Source organism: Dendropsophus ebraccatus, chromosome 1 (assembly GCF_027789765.1).
Source record: "Dendropsophus ebraccatus isolate aDenEbr1 chromosome 1, aDenEbr1.pat, whole genome shotgun sequence".
Taxonomy (NCBI): domain Eukaryota; kingdom Metazoa; phylum Chordata; class Amphibia; order Anura; family Hylidae; genus Dendropsophus; species Dendropsophus ebraccatus.
Window position 1 is genome coordinate 17,285,877 of NC_091454.1, and position 18,346 is coordinate 17,304,222.

General features: G+C 40.6%; 1 protein-coding gene across 3 annotated transcripts in view; it reads right to left on the reverse strand.

Annotated features, from left to right (window-relative positions):
- Positions 1–13,813, reverse strand: part of NTF3 (neurotrophin 3) — a 52,858-nt gene extending 39,045 nt beyond the window's left edge. Inside the window, exons 1-2 of one of the 3 annotated variants that reach the window (XM_069952754.1) lie at positions 13,044–13,813; positions 12,173–12,208 (exon numbers count right to left, since the gene is read on the reverse strand). In XM_069952754.1, the coding sequence (XP_069808855.1) occupies positions 12,173–12,193 (21 nt within the window). In that variant the 5' untranslated portion in view covers positions 12,194–12,208; positions 13,044–13,813. The remainder of the gene's footprint in view (positions 1–12,172; positions 12,209–13,043) is intronic. The other 2 variants (XM_069952778.1, XM_069952770.1) reach the window with 2 other exon arrangements.
- Positions 13,814–18,346: the final 4,533 nt, after the last annotated feature.

Genomic DNA, 18,346 nt, shown 5'->3' on the forward strand with positions numbered 1-18,346 from the left:
ATAGATAGATAGATAGATAGATAGATAGATAGATAGATAGATAGATAGATAGATAGGAGATAGATAGGAGATAGATAGATAGATAGATAGATAGATAGATAGATAGATAGATGATAGAAATATAATAGATAGATAGGAGATAGATAGATAGATAGATAGATAGATAGATGGATAGATAGATAGATAGATAGATAGATCGATAGATAGGAGATAGATAGAAGATAGATAGATAGGAGATAGATAGATAGATAGATAGATAGATAGATAGGAGATAGATAGATAGATAGATAGATAATAGATAGATAGATAGATAGATAGATAGATAGATAGATAGGAGATAGATAGATAGATAGATAGATAGATAGATAGATAGAAGATAGATATATAGATAATAGATAGATAGATAGATAGATAGATAGATAGATAGGAGATAGATAGATTTACTATTTCTATTACTAACTCTATTTCTTACTGCTGGGCTATGACATAGTATTGATGAAAGTGTACTGTTCTATAGGCTGTTCTGTGCTGGGGTATAATTTACAGTACACTATTATAGATGACATGTGGAGAAATAAGGGGTTACTGATGCTCTGGCTTTCCAAGTTGCTATGTGAACAGGGATAAAAGCAACCGCATAAGCAAAGAGTTACCAGAGGGAAACTTAGATACTTCAGATACATTCAAGACCTCACTGTCCCCCCGCTGTATATACTGTACAATAGCTAATGCCCACCCACACTTCCTTTTTTCCATCATGTTGTCTTTGTTACTAAAGACAGATTAAGCCCAACAACAGGCAGTGGACAGCAGATTGCAGGAAAGTGAGACACCTAGTGGCCAATACTTTAAAGTAGTTTTTTTCTTGGTTAAGGGGATCTTCTATGTTAAAGGGGAACTACGAATAAGAAAACTTCTTTTCTATTAAAAGTACATTAAAAGTTATATAGAGGTGTCTATACAATGTATTACCGTATCTGTGCTGTTCTGCCACACTGGTAGCTGATAGAAATCCAGGAAGGGAAAAAAAAAATGGCCCCTGTGCCAGATCACGTTGTCTCCTGCTCCCTCTGCTCTCCCCCTTAGGAGACAAATATTCCCTGCCTCTATCTCACATTGTGTGTGTGTGTTTGCTGATGATGCAGACAGGGGGGAGGGCAGTGATCCACCACCTCTGACCGGCCGTGCTGCTCTAATTTTACTGATTGTGATGGGTGGGGGACTGTGATGATCAGCTGAGGGAAAGCATTGCATTCTGGGAACTGCTCAACCAGGAAGGACAGAAACACATTGCAGAACAAATCCCCCCCCCCCATTGCCTTTAGCTACAGTATATCAGGAGAGGGACTCATTTCAGACATTAGTCAACACTATGTTAACAAATATCCCCCAAGACCAAAGAAATCCATTCTGTCCTTAGTGACTGCCATCTAGAGAAGCCCGGAAATACAGATCTATCTATTCCTTGTGTGACGGCTTCACCATTAACTAGAAGTGATAACTTGGTTCCTTCCATTCCTTTACGCAATAATCCACTAATCTTCTCAGCTCAGATATGGGTCATACTAATCACGCAGACCGTCAATGACCAGCGCTGACCATTAACTTCAATACGATTACGCCTGACAAGTAATTAAAGTGGACGACTGGAAAATTCCCCTATACCTCGGAGACAAATGGTACAAACCTAGTAATTCACCTCCAGACCTTTGTGTTATTATAGCCTGGAAATTTGTCATGGGGAAAAGGGGGGGGGGGGGGTTTCCCTGAAACTTGTCTGAATCCTCTGTTTCTGAGAATTTGTTTTGGACGTATCTTATACAGGAGCAGGGACTGCTATCAAATGTAGGTGTCCCTGCCCCCATTCACTGAATGGTGAGGCATACACTGTATGTCACACTGCTCAGTTAAAGGGAAGAATATGGATGCACCTTACCTGTCTTCAGTTTGGGTGTGGGTTTTGCATCTCAGTTCCATTGAAGTGAATGGAGCTGATTTGTAATACCAAACACAACCTGAGAACAGGGGTGGCGTAATACATCTGATATCTTACAATGTGGGCACAGCTTCATAGTAACATCACTACGACAAAATGTAAGCCGAAAAAAATGTTTTCATATCAACTGGTGTCAGAAAGTTATACAAATTTGTAAATTATTTCTATGTAAAAATCTCCAGTCTTCCAGTACTTATCAACTGCTATATGCCCTGCATGAAGTGGTGAATTCTTTTCTGTCTGAAACAGTACTCTCTACTGCCACCTCTGTCCACGACAGGAACTGTCCAAATCCCCATAAAAAAAACTGTCCTGTTTTGGACAGAGGTGGCAGCAGAGAGCACTGTGTCAGAATTTTAAAAAACACACCACTTCCTGCAGGACATACAGCAGCTGAAAAGTACTGGAAGACTTAGATAGAAGTAATTTACAAATTTGTATAACTTTCTGGCACCATTTTAATTTTTTTTTTTTACTGGAGTACCCCTTTAAGAATATGTAAACTTGTCCTTCCTTGCTCAGACTCTGTAAGGCCATTTTAGAAGGTCCATCTGTTCTTATTAGACATATAATTGCTTGGCTATGTCTTTAAGTATCACGGCAAAATCTCCCATCTGTGGAAATGCTTTATAACGTGTGATATTGTGATCTGTGTTACATGATGCCAAAACCTCACAATGGCTCTTTAAAAAAAAAAAAAAAAAAAAAAAAAGATATTTGCTTCTTAAAGCTCTTCTAGGTCAGGTCATTGTCTTCCCAGTCGACTCCAATGTCTTTTAAGGAGCGTTACATAAAACAAGGCTGGTCGGAGTGGTTTGGAGTAGGCTGGTGAGGGGGTTACCGCAGACAAACAAACACTTGAGGTTTACGGTTGGATTTCACTGCGGTTGATTTCAATTGTACTCGAGTGAATTGTGAATTGTAAACTATAATGAAGAGTTGTCTAAACTTTTCGAACTTGACTTAAACAGGCAGGGAAAAGGTTTCTTTTTTATTTTTTTATGTGTTCCGTAAACTACAATGGTATAACGTTTCTAAAGAGAGGTGGTCGGCTGCATATAGTCAAAAAGAATGATGGGTGGTATCTATTGGATGGGCCACTTGGCACTACTACTAGAGATGATCAAACATCGGAAAATCTAAGGTTCGATCGAACTTCAACCTCCCGGATTAGATTCGTGATGCCTTCCCGTTCCGTGGGGAAGGAGGAGACTGCCGGAGTACCGCCTGGAATTCCGGAATATAGCCTAGGAATTCCAGGCGGTACCCAGGCTGTCTCCTCAGTTCAAGTTCGATCGAACCTAAGATTTTCCGATGTTCGATCATCGCTAACTACTACGTGGACAACAACCTGGTAGATCTATCACTTCAAAGCAAAGTAGAGTGGACATGGTTTAACACTCCCAAGAACACGGAGGCTCTAAAGTGTATGGTGGCCACCAACAGTGTTGGATTGTCACCATATGACCCTATGGGTTGATAAGTCACCACCATAGCTATCTGGCCATGGTTTAAGGTCCTTTTACTCAGTTAGGATATGTGCACACTACGGAATTTAGGTGGATAACCCCCCATGCATTCTGCCGCTCGTCCTTGCTCGTGTCTCTGCCCGTGCCATGGACTGTATTCTATGCATAGGAGGATTGCAAAGAATAAACCTGTTCCTTCTTTGGGTGGACGGCGGAATGTGCCTTTGTGTAGAATAGTCTATGGCACGGGTGGAGATGGGAACGGGGACGGGCAGTGGAATCCACAGTGGGTTATCTATCTGGATTCTGTACTGTTGACATACCCATAGTATTGAGCGGACCTATCAAACTATTCGGGTTCGGCAATGTTCTCCGAACCTGAACGCTAAGCATTTGATTCCGGTTGCAAAAGTTGGATGCCGCCCTAGGAAGTCCTGAAAAACCTGGAGAAAGCCATAGGCCATAGGCTGTATCCATGTTTCCTGGCAGCTCTAGAGTGGCATCCAACTTCTGCAGCTTTGGGGAATCAAATGGCGAATATTCTGGTTCAAAGAACGTTGCCGAACTTTAAAGTTCGACAAGTCCACTCACTATGAACAAAGATTCTACAAGGCTCGCTCAATCATCCATGAATCATTCATGTGGCCTACTGTGTTTATCATAGTTGGTTGCACATTCCCATTGACGTAGGAAGATATATGGCCGACTAGCCATGATCGAATGCCCACACATTAAATTTGTCGTTGGCTCACATACGCAGAGTATGGTTGGGATTTACCTTTTTTCATAGACAACATATGACTTCTTGGAGAAGTCAAGAGATAAAATTCATGGCCGAACATGACTGAAAGTGCGTCGCCAGCTTGACTCTCCTCAAAGCCTTAAATTCACAACCACCCTCCGCACTTGCCATAGAAGAGCAAAATTTCCAATTTGTTAGAATCTGGCCGATTCAATTCAATCTGAATAAATTTAATCCAATTGGAAAATTTGCATATTGCTCTTAAAAGTCTCATATTTAGTATATTTATTCTGCAGCAGTACAATATGGGGCTTGTTGGATAAGGTAGGGGATGTCCGGCTATGTACAGCTGGTAGTGGCAGCCGCCATTTTGAAAAAAACATACAAATCGAATCTCAAAATTTTTAGATTCACAGCATCGTCAAATTTTTTCCTAGTTAGCTAAATTATTACCACTAGCATATGCACTGAATTTGGGGAGCTACCTTTAGCTAGATGGGAAGAGAAAGTTATATGTGGTCACCAATAACCTACAGACCCTACAAGATCCATATATTAAGTGTCATATGACTGTAATTGCCAATAGTTCTGATTTAGGTGAAATAGTCCTGCACATTGGGGTATGGCTTAAAGGGTACCTGTCATTGAAAATCACTCTTGATATGTCATCAGGCATTGTAAAAGTTATTGATCCGGTGAGACTCGCTACAATCAGGAGATGTAGCAGGGGAGGAGAGAGCATGGCAGCAGTGTGATCCACTATCTGACATTGTAAGTCTATGAGGCTACTCGGAATTAGCAAGTGGTCGGGGAGTGGATGATGCTGCTGCCAAGTTCTCTCCTCAGGTACTGCAAAACTCCTGATCACAGAGGGTCTCATCAGTGAGACCTGGTGCGATCAATAACTTTTAAAATGGCTGATGACCGGGCAAAAGCTTCTTTTATAGGGCAGTGACTCTTGTACAAAAAGTGGGCTTTTTGGAAGGAGTTCTTTGGAACCTTGGGGGTGTGTTTAAGGGGTGCTCATACTCAGGGGTGGTACTTAAAGGTCCTCAAATTTGATTGATACCCTGCAAATGATACTAAGCGAAACCTATATCCTGCAGAGTAGGGAGCCAATTTTTCCTCAATTTTTCCCAGTGTTGGTTTATTACTGATGGGCACCACTGGGTAGGGAGGACCTGTAGCAGGTACATCCTTAAAGTGGCCCCACATTCTACTATACAACATGAAGGTTACCACTCCCTTATAGATGAAGTCAAACATTATGACTAATTTGGAAGGATATAAAAAACAAACAAACAATGGTTTAAAAAGACCGTGTCAATGGCTATTGTAAATGGAAGGCTATATAGCGGAACAAGTAATATTACTATGGCGACAAGCCGTCATCACTAGCACAACAATTGCCGTCAGATGGTTAAATAGGCAATCTCCATTCCCAGACAATGCTGAGAGGTGCACTTAATACACAAGTCTCGGGTACAGCTAAAGAACAAGATTCTTTCTTTTGGATTGGCTCCAATTTTTTTTTTTTTTACAACATAAATGCAGGCATAGTTTTACTTCCATCCCTTCAAGGCATTTATTTGTAGACAATGGAAGTCTTAAATACATTTTGGTTCATTCAAATTCCAAGGTGCACATCTGTTAATTTGACTTTATATGTCTAAAATTTAACCCCAAAAGGTAACCTGACCTTGTCTATCCCTGTAAAAAAAAAAAAAAAACACCACTAAATAAAACCTTATGGGAAGAAACAAGTTAAGGCCACAACCACACGACGTCTTATTTTTGGCCATTTTTTTGGACAGCCATCATTTGGAGTCCAAATAATGGCCGTTATTTAAAAACAATAACCGTTATTTGTTGAATAATGGCCGTTGTTTGGGCTCAAAATGTAGGCCGTCTGAAGCCAAAAAAAGATGTGTGGTCAGGGCCTTAAAGCGTTTTCAGAAGTTCTCATACTGGAGTAAAGGCAAGTGGTCTACAGACTTATCATATAGAATGGACAGTGGCGTTCTCTACGTCTAATTGTGATCAGTCCTCTTTATATAACACCTGTTGCCAACATGTCCAATAAAATTTCCCCATTACTTCATGATCTGACCCCTGAGACCTCCACCAAGCGCAACCCCTAGTGTAGCATTGCATCCCCTGCACACACTGCTACTCCTCTCCCCTGGCCATCTGGGGGATTGCAGCAGATCCCTGCAGAGCGAGTTGCCAGGACGCCATTATGGAGGTAAAAATAGTGTAGATGTAGCATGACTTCTGGATATGGGGTGGACCCCTAAAATAAGACCGACTGCAACAAACAGACTATGAAATAAAAATGGCCACAGCTTTACTTAAAATGTCACTGTCGTTTTATGCCTTTTTTTTTCAGAAATCAATAGTCCAGGCGATTTTAAGAAATGTTGTACTTGGGTTTATTAGGCAAATCTGCCATTATCTGCATTCAAAAAGACTTTCCCCAGGTTCCCCCCCCCCCCCCCCCCTCCCTCCTCTCTCTCATTCACTGCTCATTATCAGGAAATCTCCAATCTTTTACATCAGTCGGGCCCTGTGTAATCTATGGAGAGGGGAGGGGGGAGGAGGGATATTAGTCGGCAGCAGAGAACAGAGAACAAAGGATTACACAGTGGGAGCTGTATGAAAGCCGGTATTCAGAGGTCAGAGAGGTCAGTGCTGTCTTCAGAGGAGATAGCCGGCGATGTAACTGTTAATAAACTCTTTGTTGTCCTGTTTTTGTGCTTCATGTCCCTTCACCCCTCCCCTCTCCATAGACAACCATAAAGACAGGGGGGAGAGCTTCAAACTGCTTTTTCATGGTAAAAATGCATTTTTCGGCTAAAAAACCCAATTACAAAGTTTCTTACAGTGGCCTGTACTATTGATTTCTGCAAAACAAAAAATTCAACGACAGTGACACTTTAAATCACAGGACTAAAACAATCACAGGAGTCAGGTGAAGTACTAGGTCACTGGGAATCCCAAATATTGTTAGATCCTGAGATGTTTGACATACATTATATGGCCAGACACTAGAGATGATTGCGACGCGAGCCTGCTCAAGTTTGAATGTTCGCCATTTGATTACCAGTGGCTGAAGAGGTTGGATACAGCCCTAGGAAGTCCTGGAAAATAGGGTTACACCCTATGCCCTATGGCTGTATCCATGTTTTCCAGGACTTCCTAGGGCTGTATCCAACTTCTTCAGCCACCGGTAATCAAATGCTGAGCTATCGCACATTCCATCTTGCTATTGTAGCAGAGCCAGTACTTTTTAATGGCACCAATGTCCCTGAAGATTCTCACTCCTGTGAGATGTTACACTCTTCTCCCTGCTTTAACAATTGTAGGATGTCTCAGCACTGAGACCCCAACTTATCTTAACTATTGACATGTCTGGGAGACATGTAAAAAGTTAATGCAAATGAAAGGAACACCTCAAGACCACCTCTTCACTACTGGGAGGTTTACCATCACCTATTAGTTAAAATAAGTTCACCATAACTTGCACTTCTTATTTGGTTCTTGAACTGCCAAACCAAAGCTGTGAGAGTTATACATAGCAGTGACAATGTTATGTATTTTTTATTTATAAAACTAAACATGCTATGTATTTTTTTATTTACATCAAGTACATCCAAGTAAAAACTATGAAAATTGTGTTAAAGGGGATGTCCAGGCAGGGGATGGGGTAATCTATGCTAGGAAATGGCGTGAGTGGGAAAAAAAAGTACTTACCACACTACCATCAGTACTTTACTGTTCCAGTTCCTGTTGTGGGACCACCTTTCAGTTTGGGGACATGATGTAGCAGGCACTTTTAGCCAATTAGTAGCTGTAGTGGTTCATGTCACTGAGCAGGTCATATCCGCGAACCCAAATGTGGTACAGAATAGTAGTACAGTAACAGTAGTGGTAAAGAAGCAGTGTGGGATCCAGAGAGATGAGTATATATTTTTTTTCACTTACCCCTTCCCAATTCATACATCTTAAAAGAGTCCTGCCTAGACAACCCATTTGACACAGCAAATCCTCAACTCAGAAAGAGTCATCTTTCAGCATTTAGGGGAGGAAAAAAACCCTGTGGAGGAAACCCCTAGGGAACCATAGCTGAAGGATTGCCCTTTCCTTGGGCTTACAAGGTTATTGATGACCTGTATCTCCTCATATTAAAATTGTAAATGGTAATAGATATTTAATGGCAACATCAAACAAATGATAACATTATCATTAAACAGGTATTAGATAAAATAGCTATTAAGTAGGTATTAGATATTATAGAATTATTAGATATTGTAGAATAAAGATTAATATAAGGGGGGATGTTCCCTCTAGATTATTAAGAGAGAAGGAAGGGAGAGATACAACAGAATATTACATCTATTACAGCTATACAGTATATAAACCCTGCCCTCCTCATAGTATTACCCAGGGTACCCATATACTCCTTCCTCATAAAGCAGAACCATCTGTACTTGAATCAATGCCACAATACAGGCACCAGCATGGGCTATAGGTCACACTGCCCTTCCCAAAGTCATGCCCTACTTTACTTAGGTCTCTGGGGAAGTCTCCACTCACAGTCCTACCAGTTTAAAAAATTCTGGGAAACTCTCACCAATCTTTACCAAAAATTGTTGACGTAATATTTTCTTAGTATACCGAATGTTAAAACGATTTTTAAGGGTAGAAACACACACACCAGATTTGCAGCGGATTTCACACTGCCGGTCATTTTCAATGAGAATACATACTCATAGCAGGATTGACATCCCCCTTAACCCCCCCCCCTGCTGTCCGGTACATACATTACCTGCACCCCGTTCCGGATTGCTTTGGGGGTTCCAGCTGGACGTCCTACTCAGTCAATCAGTGCGCTGCCCCTCCCACCCGCTGCAGCCACTGATTGGCTGATTGGGACATCAACACGCCGGGAGCACCAGAAGCAAGCCAGAGCGTGGAGCAGGTAATATATGTACCGGCCGAGGTGGGGTTAAGGGGGCTGTCACTTACATACTCACAACGTGAAATCCATTGCGGATCTGGTGTGTGTTTCTACCCCAAAGATGATTTCTAGGGCCGTCTCTATAGGCTAAAATTTTTTAGGTCTTTAAACAAGTTGTCTAGGGAGCAGAAAAGGCCTGTTCTGCTCCCTGATACTTGTTTCCTCTATCAGGCTATCTCAGAAGTATACCTTCCATGACAAGAGGGGGATGGGTGAATATTGCCGCAACAACTTGCACCTATTGGACATCAAACAGGAAGACATGCTCAATGCATCCACCCCCCTCCCGTCTTGGTATACTTCTAAGAGGATCGGAATGGGAGGCAGAATAGGTAAGACCAATAGATGAGTGTCCCACATCTGTACCTATCTCGAGCTTGAGGGCCCCCAGCCCCATATGGCCTGCTTGTGGCCACTGGTGCTGGTTGGGAAGCCATAAACCATCAAAGAGGCTGTTTTGTGCAATTTACACGTTGTTATAGTGGTTAATAGGAGTGGTGTAAACAGTGTAGCCTCGCAAGTTACATTGTCTGCATAACTAAGGAGTCACTGAAACAGCTTAGCTAGAAGTGCTCTGCACATATCCCACCAATATCAATAGGACAGCCTATTGGTTTCAATGAGCATTATGCAATGCTTCATATGTCCTGTGGTGGCACTGCAGGGAAATTTAACACTTGCTGTTGAGTTTCCTCACAGGTTCCAGCTGATTTCTGAGATTCCCAGTAATGGGACACCCTTCAATCAGCTGATTAATAGGAGACACTTCCAAAACGGACGATCCCTTTTAAGAAGTAGAATCCAATTTTCTTTAAATTAAGCAATATTTATTATTATTATGCACTTTTCAAGATTTTCACGTTTTATTAATTTGGGTTCGGACGGTCACGGTACAAGCTGTGCACAAGAACCAATAAAATTTGTCATGCAAAGCAAAATGCTAGAACTTCATAAGCCCATTGCATTGTCTATTTCCAGAAACCATAGAGATGATAAATCATCTATCATCGCGAATGACGTATTGGACAAATCTGCTTTTGGCGTTTTCCATAAGATTGATTTTCTACATTCTGGAGACATTAGAATCATCAGCCCTGACAGAATTTTCCTCCGTGTCCATACATTTTATTCACCAAACTCAAAAACATATGATAACCCAACGAGATACCACCTTGTTCATCAAACTCCAACCAAACTCAAAAACGTATGATTACCCAACAAGAGACCACCTTGTTCATCAACTACATACCCATTTCGCCATTAGGCCAATATATTGATTTACTACTGCCCTGTTTTTGGCCAATACAATGGTTGGCTTCCTCATTACCGGACCTTAAATGCTACTCAACTCAACGTCAACCTGCTGTAGGGGCAACAGGTGCCAAGAATGTGAAGTTCAAAGGTTAGGGTCTATAATTTTCTCTTTTCCATCAAACTTCATTTTTTTTAGGTAACACCATATGTGTGCTCTATACCTGTATTTAAAGTAAAACAATAAAATAGAAAAAAAAAAATCAACCCAAATCTTAAAATTCAAAAACTAATTTTGATTTCGATTTCACTTGTCCGCTGATAAATCAACACGTGACAAGATTTGCTCACAGCAAACCGGCAATGGCTCTTTAGAAATATCCGGTACAATCCTATTAGTCGGGAATTACCAAATGAGATTCCAATACCACGCAAACTCATTGCCTTAGAATAATTACTGATGAGGAAAAAAGCCGAAGATTCCGACAGAACGTGAACTTCTGACTTGAGAATTTCAAAAACATACAGTAAACGTGAGACTTTAATGTTTTTTTTTTCAAACGAGCAAAGTCATTAGCTGAGATCATTCATTGTTATAACACCCCTAGCTTCCCTTTAGCGTTTAGTCATAACCATCCATTATGCCCGTGCATGTAGGGACGACTTTGCCATCAGTCAAGTTTATCGTCCTACATGCCAATAATTTTCACACTTTCCATTTCACTCTTTTTGTAAACCTACCATCCGGCACTGCAGTTTAGCCTTACGTCTATCACTAAGCACTAATGACATTGGTTATACAACCACTCAATAGGAAACTCATAAGAAACACAAAAATGACACCATAACAATATAGCCATGAGGGCGCCAAGAGCATAAATCACAACTAGAACTGACGTTCCGGACCCGTCGGTTGAATTCGGATCATAAATGCCTTCCCTCTAAATGCACCTGAACACATAGAGAATTTTTAAGCTTAATATATTATTTCAAGATTTTTTTTTTCTACACTTAACTAAAATAAATACTGTAATAAAACAGCTTGACATGTCCTAAGAAACAGGACGTTATTTTTGGAGACCGCACTCTATTAAGTAACATTTTAAGCATGTGGAAATGGTATGTTCAGAATTAGTATACCCCAGAGATTTCCAGAATAGTAAATAACCCTATCACCACACTCTACAAGAACACTTACAGTATCCAGCACATGTGGATGGAACGTTGTATTATAAAAAATAAAAAAAAAACACAAACAATGGTGGCGAATGTTTAACTAAGCTGGCAGCTTAAGTGCATTACCTGAGCAGGAAAGTAGTAAGAGAAGAGAGATTTTGACTGCTTTTGGAAGGGCTAAAATTTGCCTCTGGGGTGAATGAGGTTTGTTGCAGCTAGTTCTACATTCCTTCTATGAAAGAAGCTTTTTTTTTTCCTTATTCTCACAATTTGTATAGTTTTTCTACTTTTTTGTCTTCAAATTTAATTTTTTTTTAAATTAAAATCCTAATCAATTGAAAAATTCCATGTGTCTATGATCCAAGAAAGTGTATAAAATAGTTAAAGACAAAATTTGACAATTTCAAAAAATCTTAAATTTTCTTAAATTCTTAGCTCTACCCCCCAACTCCCCCCCCCCACCTTTCTATTCTCAGCTGCCTACCTTGCTTTTGCAGATCACAGGTAATTTTTCTTACCGTGGCGGTTGGATTGACCATGGCATCCGTGTTAATCTATTAAGAAACATCGACATGAAGCTGTAGTTTGCTGGAAGTGTATTCATTCAGAGTCACAAAAAAAAAAAAAAAAAAGTTGGTTTTTGCAAGCCTTGTACAAAAGATTTTTTCCTGAGTTGCTCTATGGGTGAGGAGCCTTAAACTCTGAGTCTTGTGAACATAATCTGCTCGATTATACCAAACCAGCCCAGCCAGATGGCTCGGTGCTCTGAAGAGTAACCCTTTCCCTGCCAAGTGTCTAAGCAACACTGTGCAGAATCTCAGGAGCTGCTACTGGATTTTGACCTCTAAAAAGAGTGGTAGGCTTAATTTTTTTTCCCAATTTTTTTTTTGCATTCTGTTCTTTTTCATCTTTTGATGATTTAAATTAAAAAAAAAATTTGAAAAATATTTAAATTATTATTATTTTTTTTAAATAATTTAATCACATTGCAATATAACTAGATTGGAGCCATCATGGGGAAAATATATTATAAAAATAAATAAATAAATAAAGATTTTATATATATATATATATATATATATATTATTATGTATATATATATATTAGAAAAAATAATAATAAAATAAAAAATCTGAATAAAATAAAAATACGAATAAAATCGACAGCTATGCATCAAAAATGACCTATGCAAAAACATCACAAATTTCCATTACGTTTCAATTGTAATTTTACTTACAGTATTACCTATACAGATCTTAGTACAGAAGAATTGTCTGGAAACCGTATCTTATGTACCGTCTACGTGTCAAGATATATGTTAAGACTATCCGCCGAACAGTTAAGATGACATGTATATTCTTGCAATTGTTAAGTGGACCCTTTAAATACCTTTTAGAGACTGAAAGCATTGGGTTACATTGAAATTAGGTGTAGTTGCTTCTATTCCACTTTCCCAAAACTCCTTTTGTTCCTGAGTATATCCATCTCCAGTTTCCCCTTTTGCATCTTCAAATATCTTTTGGCATTTTGACCCTACCTGTGCCCTCTTTTCAGGAAATCCTACACCCTCTTCTGGGTCTAGGATTCTCAGTAGGGTAAATTTCACTTTGAATCCGAAGAGTTTTTCCAATCAGATGAAATAGACAAAACAGCCTGAAAAAAATCTGCTCTATACAAATTGCCCTGGTCTGAACATCCCCGGCTGTTGTAATGGTCACAGTTGGAAGCTCGCAATCAGACACGAAAGAGGTATCAGCCACACGCTCCTGGGCGGAAAATTCTTTCAAAAACTGCTTCTCGGTAGCTCGTAGCAATGTCAATGGTCTGAGCATTTTTCTGAGTCCGCAAAAGTTGAAAGAAAAAATTGCAAAGTGTGCAAAGGTTTCCCAGCACTCTTAAATCGACTCTCCAACATGAGTCCCAACAACTGATCGGGGAGTTTCACGCAAGCCAAGTCAAACGAAGTGCAGTGAAAGAGTTGTCTGGCAAATCTCGGAATATGTTTTCCCATAGGAATACACCACCCCCTGGATAGTTGAGTGACAGATTAAGCCATCCAATGCAGTTTTTAGAGACTGGAAATAGGCTGAAAGAGTCAACCAGTCTCGGTGGTCTCCACAAGGGTTAACGTTCGACTGTAGATAAGGTAGATCTAGGAGGCGCTTTCATCCCACCAAGTCTTATGAAAATCTGACAGTGTAAAAAAAAAAAAGCTCACAGTTATTACAGAGTTCCCGAGAGACAGAGAGAGAGATGTGGACCAAGGCTGACTTTTCTATCGCATAAGGATGTTAAGGGTGGTGAGAGGGTGGGGTGGGGGTGGTGGTGGTGGGGTCATAAGCATAAATGTGTTCGTGTGTATGCAAGGGGATAACGTATGTGTGTGTGTACTGTACACATTTGCATGCAAACAACACGCCTTGTAATCCGATATCTGACAGCTAAAACTTGCCAAAAATGTGTACACAGGAGAAAAAAGTTTAAAAAAAAAAAAGTGGAGAAGGGCTGAAATCTGAAACATCTCAGCCCCAAACATGTTTCCAGTTCTTCAAACATCATTTATATCTTTGATCACGGTGGAAGTGGATTTAATCTTGATCATACCGACTCTTTGAAACCGATTCTGGGTTTTATTATATCAGTTGAAAGGATGGTGATTTTTAAAATATATATATATTTTTTAAATTTTTGCAACCGGGAGAACGATGATCTCTATGTACTTGAATACAGGACTGATAGACTGGCAGCCTAAGACGTGTTATAATCCAGATCCGATTGTGTTAGGCCCTTCCTGGGGAATTAACTGTGTTATATTTTTAGGTACCTTTACCCTGAGCATGTCAACAAACATGAAAGACGGCACGTGTGCTGAGATGTTCCTCAGGACCGCCGAAGAGTCCTAAGATGATGGCTAAGACATGCATGTATTATTTCATTCAGAATACAGATGCTTATTAAACATTGCTGTGTTCTGTCTTTTTTTCTTGTCTGAAACATGTGGTTCTGTAGAAAAAAAAAAAAAAAATGTACGCTCCATTCTAAGAGACTGAAACTGCTTTGAGGAACTTCAGCTACTGCAACAGCGCCACTATGTGGTTAAAAGATGTAAAAATTTGGAAAAAGGATACATTGCATGCAGCTATGTACTAAATTATGTACTGTAGGGTGGGACTCATCTTCACAACTATAAAATGAATTTGTTATATGATGCTCATGGAGATTACTAGTCAGCACTGTAACTCAATGTCCCTCGATTCAGAATTCTTGAAAAAAAAAGCTTAAAAAAAGCTTTACCTGTCCTTAAGAAAAACTTTTGACAGCAACAGTTTTGATCGCTTTTACTGAGTAGGGAGAATGGTGTGGTAACTAGAGATGAGCGAATCTCTAGAACTCTTGGGTTCCTCCGAACGTTTGATTACGGGTGTCTGAAGAATATGGATGCAGCCCTAGAGAGTCCGGAAAAACATGGATACAGACTATGGCTATGTTCACATTATGTGGTCATGGAACGGCCGGTCTTAGCCCGGATTATCCCGGCCAGGTGATCTTTCCGGCCGCGGAGCTCTGATGCGGGTGCATCAGCGCGTGCCCGCATCAGTGCTTCCCATAGCGCACAATGAAGCAAGGACCGGAGAGAACCGAATTCCGGCCGCAGAAAACTGACATGTCAGTTTTTTCGGCGCCGCATGGGATCCTGGCCGGAGCGCATACGATGTGTCAGTCGAAATCTGAATACTAAAATCTCAACCAATAAAAACTTTTTACGTCTCTAGTGGTGTTGACCAAAATTGCCAAACTGCCCAGGTTCGGCAAGGTTCTCCAACCCAAAAGCTCGGCATTTGACTACCGGCAGCTGGAAAAATTGGATTCAGCCCTAGGGCTGCTAGGAAAACACGGATACAGTCTATGGTGGTATCCCATATTTTTCAAGACTCCCTAGGGCGGAATCCAACTTCTTTAGCCGCCCGGGGTCAAATGCCGAGCATTCAGCAACAGTTCGACAACTCCGCTCAACACTAGTCTCTAGGACGTGTCAAAAATGTATTGTATTAATAGGTACACTTTGAACATCATAGAAGGATTTGTCTTGAAGCATAACTTTCAATCATACTAACTAACTTTTGAGAAGGAACATAATGGAAAGTTCAGATGAGAAATACAAAGGGGTGTGCCTTGCAACATTTTTGTCCCATTTACTTATGACACGACATGTGACTAACATATGGCATTACAATCACAAATAGTAGGTATAACTCTCCCCCCCCCCCCTTCAGCACACCCCAAGAACAGATACCAGACAATAAAAACACTTACAGATCCCATACCAAACCCCCTAAAAATACACCTCCAAAAATAAATAAAAATAGTCCTCCAAAAATAGAGACACTAGATTAAAACCCAATTTACACACATCAAACCTAGCCCTGCCGCTTACAGACCCCAAACCAGACCCTCTTGCATGCAGACCCCAGGCCAGCCCTTCCCCCTTTTTATAGATTACTGACTAGACCCCAAAGTAGAACCAGGCCACTCCAGACTTTTATATATTTAGATCTAAAGCAGTTTTGGGTCTATAAAAAGGATTGATCTGTTGTATATACAGGGGAATTAAACCAAATGGTCTGAAGGGAAGTTGCTGTATACAATGTGGTATGCACTCACTACAGTCACTTAGTCAGGCACTCTGTCACCCTGCCAAGGGTAAGTACCAGCCAAAGGTTTGGGAGCACTGAAAGGGGATGATTTAGGGTAGCCGTTGTTGGCATATTGTCTCTTCACTCAGGAGGAGGAGGTTCAACGGTCAGTCCATTCTAGTCATTGGTCCACCAAATACTATTGTATGCTATCTTGTACAGTGTGGGAATGGACTATGTGTCTTGAAGGGGGAGTCACTTCTTCTGGTCCTCAGGAAGTAGAGATTCCCCCCTAAAAAGAGTAACCTATCGGCTATTATTGGTGTATTGGTGTCATGTAGAGATGAGCGAACCGGGTTCGAGTCAATCCGAACCCGAACGTTCTTTATTTGATTAGCTGGGGCTGCTGAACTTGGATAAAACTCTAACTCTACAGCCAATGACTATATCCATGATTTCCACATAGCCTTAGGGCTTTATCCAACTTCAGCAGCCACCGCTAATCAAATGCTGAAAGTTCGGGTTCGGATTGACTCGAGCATGCTCGAGGTTCGCTCATCTCTAGTGTCATGCCCAGAACACAACTCCATAAGGTAAGCATACATCAAGACCTAAAAATAAGAATTGACTAATGTAGAAGGAATGGTGAGTTGTTGTTTTTTTTGTTCCTAGATAAGAGCACCACTACTATGTCTCCTATTGGACAACTATGGCTTATTCACAAACCATTATATGGTGACCATCTGGTGGGCCAGTGTCTACAATGGGCTAACCATTTTGCCTCCCATTCCTGAGTGGCGCCAACAGGAGACAATATACCCTCTATCCTAAGTCATTCCCGTTCAGTGCTCCCAAACTTTTTGACTTCCACTTTATACATGTTGAGTCCTGTGAGAAAAGTTATATTAATAATTTACCTATCAAGAAAATAAAACAAAAGCCCAACAACAGAATAAAATGTACAAGAGGAAATAAATATTTCTCACATTCCCAGACGTCTGCTCGGAGAATTTGGCTTAAAAAAACATCGTATTCATCAAGATAATCTTTATTACAGGAAAAAAAAAAACTTTTGATACACTTCGGATATGTGAGTCATGTTTCTATTATTTGTGTACCTTACAGTGCAGGTCACCATCCTGGGTCTTTGTGTCACATCAAGATATACTTCATTATTGTGTCAGAAAATACCATTAATTCGGCATGATATAGGAAGTTTGGAAACTGAATCTAACATGGGATAGTATAAAACACAGGTGTCCAACTCATAGCCTTCCAGCTGTTGAAAAACTACAGTTCCCATCATGCCTAAAACTTTGGCTGTCCAGGCATTACGGGAATTTTAGTTTTGCAACAGCTGGTGGGCGATGAGTTGGACACCCCTGGTATAGAGTATCGATCTCACCAACCACATGAATGATCCAGCCATTGTCCATTTGGCCCACAGTTTAGCCTTGTAAAGGCTCTGGAAAAAGAGTGCTGATCTCACGGACAAGCGTCCACTTACAGGTCTACATTGGCCCATGTAAATAGGCCCTTACACCAGTTGACCATATACATATGATATGAGATCAGTTTTGATAGAATTGGCTGAAACTCTTACAGTTTAAAATATCCGGAATATTATATCCAAGGCCCCATTTACTTAGCATTTTGCAACAACTGTATGTAGTGAAAGCTCTCAACGTACAAGCTAATCATAAGGCTATGTTCACACTGCGTATGAGTCCGTCCGTAGTTTGTACGCCGACGTACATGTGCGGCTAAAACTAAGGGCGTAGGAAAAATCGACATGCGGCCGGATGCGTACGAACCGCGAATCGTGCGGGAATAGGGCCCTTAGAGTACACAACCTGGCCACAAGCTCCAACGTGAGACAGAAGCCAACAGTAAAAACACAATGAAACATTAAAAATTGAACATAGTGCATCATAAACATTTGCCAATATATGAGGGTACACACCTTTATAACTGCAGAACACTAACCCAACTACTTGACACTAGTTTGTGATATTACTAAATTAGGAATACCATCTTGGACGCTATCCCACTGGGATA